Source organism: Lycorma delicatula, chromosome 4 (assembly GCF_047948215.1).
Source record: "Lycorma delicatula isolate Av1 chromosome 4, ASM4794821v1, whole genome shotgun sequence".
NCBI lineage: Eukaryota > Metazoa > Arthropoda > Insecta > Hemiptera > Fulgoridae > Lycorma > Lycorma delicatula.
The window spans coordinates 175,206,730-175,220,522 of NC_134458.1; the positions used below are offsets into that span (position 1 = coordinate 175,206,730).

The window sequence follows — 13,793 nt, forward strand, 5'->3', positions numbered from 1 at the left end:
CGTTAAATTCGTATCTAATGCATTAATTTAATTTTCTTATTTCACAAAGTAATTTAAAATGTGAAAATTATTTTAATTTAACAGTTTTAATCACTCTACATTACATTCATTTATCTAACTATAATATCCCTAAAATATGAAAAGTTGTAGAAAAAAGTCGTTACAGCTTACGCTTTTCTGGCGATAAAGGTAATTACCATTATAATTAATTATTAGTATTATTATGAAATAACTTCACTGATTATTTATTTTTAACACGTTCTGTTTAACGCGCAAATGTTAAGTGTATATAAATTGAAACGATCTCACCAAATTCTATATTTTTACTTAAATGCAGTTCCGTGATTTAAAAAATAACTGGAATTCGTTATCTACTTTTTTTAAAATATTTATCAAAATAAGACTTCCAATATCTCTAAAATATAAGTTGCATAAAATTTACTCTATAATTATAATTACAATTTTGTTTAAGTAGCAATAATCGAAATATATATATGTTTAAATTACTGTTTGGAGAGTGGATTGATTTAAGATATAAAAAGGTTATTTCACAGCGTGAAATAGTAGTCATTAATTATATTAAAAAGAAATAAATGGGGTTTTTTGAACGATTTAATCGAGATATAACACCTCCTGCCTATGTATCTCCTTTAGAGCATGATAGACTTTTTCAAAATTTTAATGACATAATAACCCATAAGTATTATTATAGAGGTTATCATACCAATTTATAACTTTAACGTTACGTCAACTCTCTTTTGAGTTATTAAACGAAATAAAACAACAACATTTTTTTTAAACTGTTTTTTTTTGCCAGATGTTGACGTTTCATGATCCAAGTCAGAATATAAGGATAATTTTGATGAGCCGTTTTTTGACAGGGTAGTAATACATTCTATATTACTATCTATTACACATTGTTCCTTCGTTATATTTTATAAAATACGGGGAAGTAAAATGAATTTTTATTTTACCTTTTTTCCGGGGATGAAATTTTTCTGTTCCATAATTTCGTTAATATATTATATAATAAAAACGTTTTTATATAACAAGGCGTTGTTAGATAAAGACATGCGAACTATTCTATTCACTTATTTAAATGTTTATTGCTGTTCAAATGTAGTACAGCCAACCGAACTGGTCAAGTGGTTAACTCGTCGTCGCAAATTAGTTGTTTAACAGCTGATTTTAGAAGTCAAATTTTCTAAGATTCTACTAGTAAAATATTGTTGCTTTTATACGGATTTGAACAGTCCATACCGATGTACTTTAATGGTTGGAGTTCAATTAACCACAGGTCTCAGGAATGGATAGCCTTTCTTTCTGTTTCCTGTTTAGCCTCCGGTAACTACCGTTTAGATAATTCTTCAGAGGATGAATGAGGATGATATGTATGAGTGTAAATGAAGTGTTAGTCTTGTACATTCTCAGTTCGACCAATCCTGAGATGTGTGGTTAATTGAAACCCAACCACCAAAGAACACCGGTATCCACGATCTAGTATTCTAATCCATGTAAAAATATCTGGCTTTACTAGGACTTGAACGCTGTAACTCTCGACTTCCAAATCAGCTGATTTGAGGAATGGATAGCCTGAGACTTCACAAGATTACACCTCAATTACATGTCATAAATAACATCCTCATCTCATTGGATCCTGGGGAGGCTGCTTATTTTTATCTAGTTGAACGGATTGCAATGTACACATTAGAAAAAAATTTTAAATGCAGTACCTAAACAGCATTTTCAGATGGCCTGGAATCAGCTGCGGGCGATGCACGCTCTGGAAGACCTTTAACGTCAAAAAGTGACGAGTGTTGAGCGAATCAGAGACTTAATACGGTACGACCGGCGATTAACTGTCAGAATGATTGCAGAACAATGAATTTAAACCGTACCATAGTCCTCCAAATTTTAACAAACGAATTGGACATGAAAAAAAATCTGTGCAAAGTTGGTCCCAGAAAACATCACTGTTGAACAAAAAAAAAGGATGGAAGTGTGCCGCGATCTTCTACGGCGAATTGAAACTGATCCTGATTTTCTAAAAAATGTTATTACTGGTGATGAATCTTGGATATTTGAGTACGACCCAGAAACAAAACGCCAGAGCAAGGAGTAGCACATTTCAAATTCACCACGTCCCAGAAAAGCAAAAATCAAAATCATGCTAATTTGTTTATTCGATAATAATGGCATTTCCATAAGGTGTTTTTGCCTACAGGACAGAGTGTAAATCAATATGTTTACTGAGAAGTTCTTGAAAGAACTTCTTGAAAGAAAGAAAAAAAAACGTAACCGACCATCTGAAGGATATTCCGGTTTCTGAGTTCTAACATTGCTATGAAGAGCGGGGAAACCGTTTGAAGCGTTGCGTGGCTTCCCAAGGGAACTATTTCGAATGTGATAGAGTCCATGTATAATTAGATTGTAAAAAGGTTTTCTGAACCAGTCTCATTACTTTATTTACAGACCTTGTACGACGAGTCAAGTTGAATTTACTTGTTCAGCTCAACTTTAAGCTCCGTTGGAGATCTGTGGCTTTTATCAGTCTGACCAGCGGTTCTTAGCGATGAAGTGGGAGTTATTGTAATACTAAATAAAATAATATTCATATTTTTCGCCAACAATTTCAAAATTTAATCTTTCAAAAACTACAAAGATTATCTCCTTAAAGTTTTTTAATTTTGAATTCAGGAAATTGTGTATTATAATATTGTAAATATTTTGTTAATCACTAACGTATTAACAAATTTACTTTATTAAATAGTAGATATTACTTGAGGTTTAATCCCCATCTCAACTAGTAAAAATTTTACCACGGAAGATGTATTTAGAATCTTAAATACGTTTGAAAATTTTGTGTAAATTTAACTAAAATTAGATTTGTTATCTTTGACCCGTCATTGAATTTGAAATTTGAAATTGTTATTTCGAACTTAATGTAGACATAAGCAGCCAAGAAGCTATCAGAGCGGAATAAAAATGAAACAGGTAAATTTAGACGTGAAAAATAGTTGATAGTGGTGTGTGTGTGTGTGTGTGTGTTTGTATTTATACATACATAAGCACGCAAGTACAAATGAAAATTATTCATTTAATAAGCAGATTGAGGTAAAAATCTCTCGTATAAAAATAAATGTTTGAAAAATAATCTTATTACCACTAATTAATTTTTTTTAAAAAAGCAAATTTCCTATAAGGATGGAAAGAACTAGTGTAAAAACTCCTTTATGAAAAAAAAAACAATGTCTAATATGTAGTTTCCTACAAAAAGGGATACATAATTTGTTACTTTACACAATTCATAATAGTTTTGCGTGCGAGGAATATATAATTTATATCAAGTATTTGAAGTAAACAGATTCCAGAAATTGTAGTTTCTTTCTCTGAGAGTAACAATGTTCTTTATAAAGCTGTTCACTGTGTTACCAAAGTTAGGAGCGTTCCTTGTAAAGCTGAATATTTTCTGCATTTCAGTGAATTTTAAGTGTTAATATGCAACGTATATACGTATTGTAAACATCCTATCTTCCCCGAAATTCATAATGCAATTGCTGAATTGAACCGTCGCTACACCCAAGTGAGTTTCTGTTGGAACCCTAGCCATGTGGGAATCCCGGGTAATGAAAGTGCGGATTCCGCTGCTAAAGAAGGCGCATACAGCCGACCGTCTTTCACCATTCGTGTTACTTCTACCGATTTTATTAAATCAGTTAAACACACTGTTCGAGGAAGGTGGCAAGGTGATTACACTATTACGGTAGATAATAAACTCCTATACATCAAGGATGCTGTGCGGCCATGGAGCTCTTCAATCCGGAATAACCGTACAGAGAAGGTTGTTATTATTTACAGTTTACGAATAGGCCATAATAATCTTACACACGGACACCTAATGAATCAAACTGATGCACCCGTTTGTGTACTCTGCGACCGCCAACTAACGATACATAAAATCCTTGTGGACTGTGTGTGTTATGCGGCATTACGTCGTTAATTTAAAATAGGAGCTTATATCCAAGATATTCTAGGAAACAATACGATACTGCTATCAAATATCTTGTTGTTTCGTAAGGCCATGCTTCTGTATTCCACCATTTAATAGTTAATGAGATATATTTTCTTTTGTAATATTGTATTTTGTTTGTTCCGGGCGATGATAACGCGAAAGTGGTTTTTCACCCTCCCAAAAAATAAATCTTCTATCTTTCCATTACGTCACTACTGCAAAAATGATGCTTTTGCAAATTGAAACCAAGAATTAACATTTATTAAATTCGACTTTATTGTTCGATGCACATGGGGATCGAAATAATAGACAATAATGTTTTATCCTACAGGATCATGTCTGTTACGCCACACCCAAGAAAGCCGTTTACGTTCGTTGATAGTTTTCGGGGATATAACGCTCAGACAACACACAATCAGCCTATTGTATTTTCGTTATCTCCAGGAATACCATTCAAATCGTATCCATCCGAGTTCATGTTTCGCGCTAAATATTTCAAGAAATATTTTCGAATGATATTAAAACGCATCTTACAGTTCATCGGCGAGTTTTCACATCCCAGCACCCAATAGCACAGTAAGAAAATTTATAAGTTATATCTTTCTTTTTTATGTAATTGTTCTAGAAGTTCTTGGAGTAAAGTTAGCACTTCAATAGTGATGGGTGAGGATTCAACATAATAGACTTGTGCTTAGGCACACATGGTATTATTTCGATCCCCGGTTACACCTCTGAAAAAAATTGAATTATTATTTTTAATGAAGTACTGAAACCAACTTCTTAACTACTCTTCAATTCAAATAATATCCAATTTTCAGTTAGTGATGATATTAGATGATGAAAATATAGTTTTACGAAAAAAGAAGGGTGGGGTCGAGATAATATGACAAGTACTGAAATTTGCATCAATAACAGAAATAGCTGTAAAATTTATTAAAAAAATTACAAAAATAATTCCTTTTTCATCCTGTAAAATTATAAGGAATTATTGTTCTGATTGTTTTTTTTATTATTTGATTTTCTTAAACAATCATAATATACATCAATGTTTAAAATGAAAGTTTGTCTTCCTCATACTTATATTTTAAAATGCAGGTAATTTTCTTTTAAACGAAAAATAAACTTCATAAATATTTCATTTTGCAGCTTAATTCACTTAATTTAGATTAGAATGCCAAATTTACGAGACAAATAATTTATCTCATATTGATATTGTTTTGCGTGTGTACATATATATAACATCATCAAACACTCTCAGTACAATCACAAATTTACTGCAATAAATTTAGAGAGTTGTTTGAATTCTGATTTAGGTACTACTCTGTTTAATCCATAAATAACTATGTTATTTCATTTCGTCTACAAAAGCTTTGATCATAAAATAGGAATCTATTAAAAAGAAAAAAATACGAACAACAATTCTACCAGTACTTATAACAACCACCTACACATATATATAACAGACCACATCATACCACACTTGAACATGATGAAATAAATAAATACATTACTAAATTTAGCGAATGAACAAGCGTAGTACAAATCCAACATACTTATCGACCGTATTGTAAATATGTATCAGCTTTTTTAATCAGAACAAAAAAAAACAACAGTAGCATTAGTCATTAAATATGATCGAAAACAGAATAAAAAATGTTGAAGTTATTAAAATGAATTTTATCATAATATTGATTTCACGGTTTAACGTTAAAAAGTTAATATTTTTAAATAAGTTTTTTTTTTTAATGTGCATTATAATATTATGTGTGATGTACATTATACTTCTGAACAAAATTTTATTTGGTTATTAAATAGAAAGAAATTTATGGGTTTACTCTGAAATAAAAAAAAATAATAGAAACACAGGAAAATGTTATTTATTATTTTAAAGAGTGTGCTAAAATGAACTGTTATTTTAAATTTTCCACCGTTTATTTTTCGCAGTAAAACCAGAGTAGAGATTTTTATTTTCTATTATCAGTAAACATTGAGGTTAAATTATGGAAAAGTACACACCTGAACAACTCGTATAAAATGTAAAAATAACAATATAACGAATTTTCGAAAAAAAAATATATTTAGCGAAGAAGCACATCTTTTTCTAACCGGCTCTATCAATTAAAAAAAAATTGTCCAATTTGGTGATCAGAAAATCCAAAAAAGATTGAAGAACTTGTATGCATCCTCGACAAGTCATAATCTGGTGCTGATTTTGGTCGGGGGGATGGACTGGAACTTATACTTCTTCGAAAATAAAATTGGAGATGCCGTTATCATCAATGAATTTCGATATCGTGAGATGATTTCAAACTTTTTACAGCCTAAAATTAATGATATGAATGTGGAAGACATCTGGTTTCAACAAGGTGGTGCAACATGTCACACTGCCATTGAAACCATACAGTTATTGCAAATAAAATTTAACGGTCTTGTTATTTCACAGCGAGGTGATGTGGATTAGCCGCCAAGATAAAAAAAAAAAAATGTTAAATATCAGTTCATTTTGGCACACTTATGAGAATAAATAAAATTTTCCTGTTTCATTTTATTTGTTTAATTCAGAGTAAACCCGTAGATTTTTTCTATTTAATAACCAAATAAAATTTTGTTCAAAAATATAATGTACATCAGCACAATTAAAAAAAAAAATAATAATAATTTAAAAATATCAACTATTTCAACGTCAAACCGTGAACTAAATATTATGATAAAATCCCTTTTAATAATTTTAACATTTTTAATTCTTGATACCGTTGGACTTTTTTCTTTGGGGTTATCTGAAGGATAAAGTGTACATCAATAAACCACAAACAATTGAGGACCTCAAAGAAGAAATTCGATACAACATTGCCGACATTTCTCAGCAATTACGTCAACATATTTTGGAAAATATTGTCAAAAGAGTGAACACGTGCAACCAAGCCCGAGGTTCTCATTTGCCAGATGTTTTGTATCACACATAACCTCCATGTCGCTACTTCCTAATAAAGCAATAATATTATCAGTTATCAAATGAAAAATATGTTCTATTAGAAAATTAAAATGTCAGTTCATTTTGGGACACTTTTTATTTTACATTTCCGATTATAACTCTTTTTCTGCTGCAGAAACTTAGTAATAATAGGAAAGTACAGCGATCGGCCAGAATTTCGGGTACTGCAATTTTTCAAATATCACATTTTCAAGATCTTAGTCCACAAACAATTATAGAAATTTCTGGAAGTATGTACCTACGTTTGTGTGTGTACCAGCATTTTCATTAATCTCTCCGGACTGGCTTAACATAGATTTTTCAGAAAACGCTGGAAACATTTTCATATATGTGGGACATAGTTGGGATGAAATTTTGAACAAAATAAAAAAAAACGTTTAAACTAAAAGTTTATGCCATTTTTAATAGACCTTTTGTATATTTGTAAAACATACAATACGATGTAAGTAATTATGAATTTTTTTTTAATTCTACATTTTTAAGTCGATCGCATTTAAATATAAGGTTGATATTCAACATTATTTCTAAATAGTGTCTGCCTCATATCTCAGTAACCCATACCCTAGTAAAGCTTAAGTTTCGCTGTATATTTTCCAGCTTTGGCCTATTTGTTTACCCATCGAACATGGTGAGGGGGAATCACGGCACCGACATTTATTTTTTCTTTTATTATACTATATCGTATTTCTACAAAACTGTGCTAAATTATTAAATTACAAAAATTAATCCAAGAATTAAACGTTTACATCCAAAAAAAAGGTTCCTGAGACCCATACTTAAAATATTATTATTTTTTAAATTTAATTTTCAAGATTGAAAATCCACTGTATCCTAAATTAATGTCAAAGATACAGGAAGTTTTTAATAAAGGGATTCCTTTAGAATCCAGCTACAAAAAATCTAAAATTTGTTGTAGTTTCTAATCTTTATTTTTGTTTCAAGTTGTGGTTGTTATTAAAAATGTTATATATGGTAGGTGTGAAGCTAGGGAGTTAACAAGGTAACGTCCTGCCCAGACTTTTTTTCATTAAATTTAATAACATAATTTTTTAATAATAATTTTCATTTTTTACTTCGTGGTATCATAGATTTAGAGCTATACCACAGGAAGGAAAGTATGGTAATCAGTGAAAAGTATGTATGAATGTTTCCTCGTCATTCCAGGATGTTTGATGACCCAGGAACCCCAAAAAATAAAAAAGTAGGAATTAATTTCTACATATGTACATACGTTTGTTCATGCGTTTGAAGCCTGAAAACTTCTGACTGGATAAACGTGTGAACGGATTTTGAAAAAATCTGTAGTACGTGTATATGGGAAAATTTGTTGGTAAATTTTGGTGACAATATCTCCAACGGGTGAGGTAGATAATTTCTTTGGGATTAATTTTGTAAAAATTTTGCAGATATTCTCCCAAATTCTCCCCCTTTCCCAAAATATAAAAAAGGCTGTATTTTATTTATTGCATATTTTTAACCCCATTTTTTATGTCTTCATAAGCACAGTAACAATCCAAACATTACCACGCTTTGAAGGCTAATAATGTAGCAATTTTTTGTTACTAAATTACTTTATCTTCAAATATACATAACATAACATACAAAAATAAGAAGACTTGCACCGATCATCGTGATGGAGTGGTTGCGTCCCGGCTTTTCATCCGTAGATTCCGGGTTTGAATCCCGGTTAGTCATGGCATTTTTTATTTTAGAGGTAGTGATGTGGTGTCTGTTGAGACTGAAACAACTCTATTCGTGGGTGTATACATTTCGCCCAACATTGCGATCGCGGACTTTACTAACTTCATCGACACTTTACAAGGTATGATTATCAATTCAACCAAGAGGATCGTAATGTTGGGTGATTTTAACAGCAAGATGGTGGCGGCTGGCAGTCGACACACCAACAGGAGAGGACAGATCCTTGCCGATCTCCTGGAAACTGCCGGCTGCATCTGCATTAATGACGACACGCCCTCTCTATTCAAAAGAAAGAAAGAAACAATTTAATTAAAGAATAAAAGAATACCGAGGAAAAGAAAAGAAGAAGAAACCTTAAAAATATAAAAAGAAAGTACTCCGTGAACATTTTTAATAATTTTGCTAAAACCTTTTAAAATAAAGCCACATGTTATACCAAAAATATTATACATTAAATATTGATCAAGCTTATAAAAATTGTAATTAATGAATCTTTCAGCATCCTGTCCCCCGAAGGGGAAGATACCCACCTTGTGTCGATTCCGGTCACCTCACCACACTTTCCGTTTCTAGCTGTGATGGGCTTTACCGGAGGTCATTTTATAGAACCACTCAATTTGATTACATATCACAGCCATCAGTTCGGCCTCCGTCAGGATGCCACCGATGCAAATGCCTCTGTAGAGATTTCCACCGGGAAAATTACGTAATATTTTGCCAGCTTGTGTGTATATCCCGATATCTACATCCCGATCAACAATTACATAATATGCGTTCAAAATAATTTTTAATAGCGGCTTCTGAACTATGAATTATTTTGTTGTAACTTTTTATATTTAATCCATTTACCTTAACATTATTATTTCATGAATTTTTTTTGTACTTGCGTAATTAGTATAAACTTTGTACACGTTTTTATTGTATCTTATAATTTGTTTTACATTTATAATTTAACTTATACTGACATGATTTGTATAATGAATTTTTATGATCCGATCAGAATACAGATTTGTTTTATTTATTTATCTATTGTGTACAGAAATGCATTTCAACGATAATACTTTATAAAATTTAATTCCATAAAATAACTATAACTTAATTAAATAACTATAAACTAATTAACTTACTTATACATTTTATAATAGTAATAATTTTTCATTTTTTAGCCCTTTTTTGACGAAAAAAGAAAACCTTTTCTATTTTACTTGTTGATTCTTTCTTTTATGTAGACATTAATATGTTTCTTATCGTCCTTTTTCTCATTTCCTTAACATTTCTTTTCGTGTTGTATTTTCTCATAACGACCTGTAATCTTATTTCGTTCAGTTTAATATCTTAGGCGTTACCTCTTAAAACCACTGTATGATCTGCAAAATGAATACATTTATTTTTCTCTGACGATTATCCCTTCCTATTATATTAGAATATTTTTATATTATTTTAAGTACGCATATTTATTAACCAAACTGGAAATAAGCAGCACTTTTATATAATTCAATTTCTCGTCAATTCATTTTATCCATACGTTATCTTTATATGTGTTTTGTTTTCAGGTAAATTATTATAATTATACTTCTACATTTCTAAAATTCCTTTTGATTTAGGTATTTCCTATTTTATTTTACTTGACACGGTCAAACCCTTTTTCATATCTACAGAAATATATTTACCTGGTTACTTCTTTGTATATAACTTTATGTATTATTTCATATTAACCAAATTTTATTATTTAATTTTTTATTTTTTTTATTTCAGGTGTTATTTGTGGATTCAAGATCACAAAGCTATGTACGTGACAGTAGTCAATGTGAATTTCTTTTAACTAGTTTCGACAACTCATGGGGTGTAGTTGAAAATCCTCGTCATTCGCTACCACCCAATACAACATGTCGTTATCATTTTCAAGGACGTCGTCACGAAACAGTTTGGATATCATTCATTAAATATCACGCCGCACCGGCTGATCCTGCTGCATATCAACTTTCAGCTGAATGTAATGCTCGGCTTCGTATTTGGGACGGCTTAATTTCACCTAATATTCAAAAGGTAAGATATTTGTAATTTTAATTAAACATTAGAATAAAATAATATTAAATTTGTTAAAGAATAATACGTTAAAGACAAACTATTAAGAACATGTTCCATAGAAATTTATAATTTACGTTTAACTGCAGTATTTTTCTCAAAAAAAAAATAAAAGTTCAAGAAAATCTGTAATATAGAGAAATATAACACAAGAGAAATTTTCTCTTCTTACTTAGATAAACTTAGATAAATAGACTTTCATTAAAATGTTTCCTAAGTTTTTTTTTTTTTAGCTTCAATAATCAAAGAGAATCATTTTATTTAACACGCTACTGTCTGTTGATTAATAATTTTATCTTTAATTAGACGTTTATATCTCTACGCTGTTATATTCTAAAGGCTCAAAGTGTTGTGAAACATTCAGCTGATAACAGGTTGCAATTTACTGTATTATAGAAGACCCAATCTTATTCTAATTATTTGGAAAAAAGAAAAAATTCACTATTTCTAGCCTATTATTTTCTGCTAAAATTTCAACAAAACTGAAAGAAATTTAATTTATATATATCTTTTTATTTTTGAAAATGTTTAGCGTTAACTTGACAATGTTTTAACTCAGCTCAGTAAATTTTAAATCCGATTGTGTAGTTTTGCTAAACTATAAGTAGTTTGGCAGTAAAAAAATTCTTAAAAATATTTTTGTGGTGTGTGCCTCGCTGTTTTACAGTAAAACATGGTTAATAGGAGAAAAAGGATAGTAATAGAACAACCTTTGAATTGTTGTGTTAAAGGAGAGTTTTAATTTTAAGTAAAATGAAGAGATCTGAAAACTAATAGGTGAGGATAGAAATTTGTGGCTGAATCTTACAAAAAAGCTTTGTGAACTATTTATTAAGACATCCAGGGTTAGTTAATTTTGAGACAGAATAATGCTTAGTATATGGAAAATATAGCACAAAAAAAAGAAGAAATTGAAATATATGAAACAGTTACGGATCTAGCATGTAGTATGTAGTAAATATGTTGAGTTAAACGATTATCACAGAATAGAAAGGAATGGAGAATAACAACAAACCAGTCTATGGCTGATGAAAAAAAGATTCAATGTAGAATTGATAAACCGAACTTTGCGAATTTTCAAATGTCCAGACTGCTTACATTCTTATTAGAAAATTTAAAAAAATATAACACACTTTTAAAAAAAATTTACTTCAACGAAAAGTGTATTTTTATCGACCTCTGTTTTTACTGTAGTTTTTAATTGACTTTTTGCAATTAGTTTAATAGGAAGTTAAAAAAACTTTCTTTTATTTGGTATGTTAAGAATTATAAAATTAACTTCTGAAAAGTTAGATGGAAAGACATTAACTAGACAAGCATGAATTATGATATAATGAAATCATCCAGGGCCGTCATGAATTTTTATCTATCCCTAAATAATGGTTGAAGCAACAAAAAGAATGGATTCTATACAGATTTTTGTTCAAAACGATTAGTTGATCTTGCAGCACATAAACGAAGATGAGCATTAAAGCAAGTACAGGTTACTGACTTTTTTTTAAAAAGAAAGTATTTTTAAAAGTTTGTGTTGATTATTTACTGTCACCAAGTTTCATTCTTTTAAAGAGTGTAATTTTTTCTAAGTTAATTTTAAGAAATAACATTTTTTATAACACACATATTAACTTAACTCAATTTTTTTTTAAATACCTTTTTTAAGTTTGTTTTTTATAAGTTTTCTTTTAATAAGTTTTTTAATAACGTTTCTTATAAAATGGTAGGGTATTAAGTTTTAATTTCTATCAAATAATTATTGTTCTGAATAGCTTTATAATTTTACTGGTATACATTTATTTTTTTATATGTTTGACTTTTTATTTAGTACGATATCAATTAAACACATTCGAATGATATGTCCAGTATGTTTGGCAAAAGAAAAGATTAAAGACTTCTTTAATTTTTAATTTATCCGGATATCTAGTTATTTGGCTCCAGCCTTCTAAAAGTCAATCCTAACACCGCCGTTTTATTTTGTAAAACGGTATAAATATATATATAAACATAAAGAGTTAATTACATTCCGTATCCAGAGCACATTAAATCTGATTCTTTCAACAATCAGCATAGTCATTGATTCATATCAGATCGTTGTAAGTGCAGCTGTGAGTGATCAGAGGGCATGCTAGATGTTCGTAATCCCGGCGATAAGTCGGCAACGGCATCATATGTCTACTTCCAAGTACCCCATACATATACCCCATGTATAAGAACTCCCATATATATATATATATATATATATATATATATATATATATATTAGTTATTTTATTTTTATTATTGTCTTATCATATATTTGTCATAGAAATAATTTCTTCTGTATGTTTCTGCGCATCGTTATATGAGACACATGGAGAAAATATTCCTATGACAAATATATTGTAAGTAAATAATAAAAATTATATATGTGCTTTTAGAAAAGATAATATATATATATACACACAATACGATAAAAAAAAAATGTTGATGAAAAAGTTAATATATATTTATATATGAACATACTAGTATATTAGTGTTTGTGCTTACCAATTATAATTAATAGCTAACAAAACTAGTTTTTCAAAAAAAGGTAGATAAAACCAGAATATTAAATATTCTTGACTTCTGATAAAAAAATGGAATTTGATAAGTTTTTTATTAACTAATTTATATACACAAAACTGATTTACTTAACGTATATTTTCTCATTGTATGAGTTAATTCTTTTTCTTTGAAGAGAAAAGCCGTTTTACGCTATAAAATTTCGAGAAAATTATAACAGAATTGAAAAATAAAATCTAATATTAATAATGAAAAATTTATTAAGAGTTTATATGAAAGGATTTATTTTAATTCCGTTAATACCCGAAATTTATAATATTCATATCGTTAGTAAAAACTAACATGCATGTAAAACGGAACGAAGGATTTGCATTTCATGAGTTTATTTTACTGCTGCAAGAGATACGATTTATTGCCAGTGGACTTAGGTAATTAGATTCAGTAAAGTTTATAACAGAATTGAGA

At 29.7% G+C, this 13,793-nt stretch overlaps 1 protein-coding gene across 1 annotated transcript in view; it reads left to right on the top strand.

The window, feature by feature from the left end:
• The window catches only part of LOC142322980 (uncharacterized), a 410,052-nt gene that overhangs the window by 351,439 nt on the left and 44,820 nt on the right, over window positions 1-13,793 (top strand). Inside the window, exon 7 of the mRNA XM_075362075.1 lies at window positions 10,461-10,751. Coding sequence (XP_075218190.1) covers window positions 10,461-10,751 — 291 coding nt within the window. The remainder of the gene's footprint in view (window positions 1-10,460; window positions 10,752-13,793) is intronic.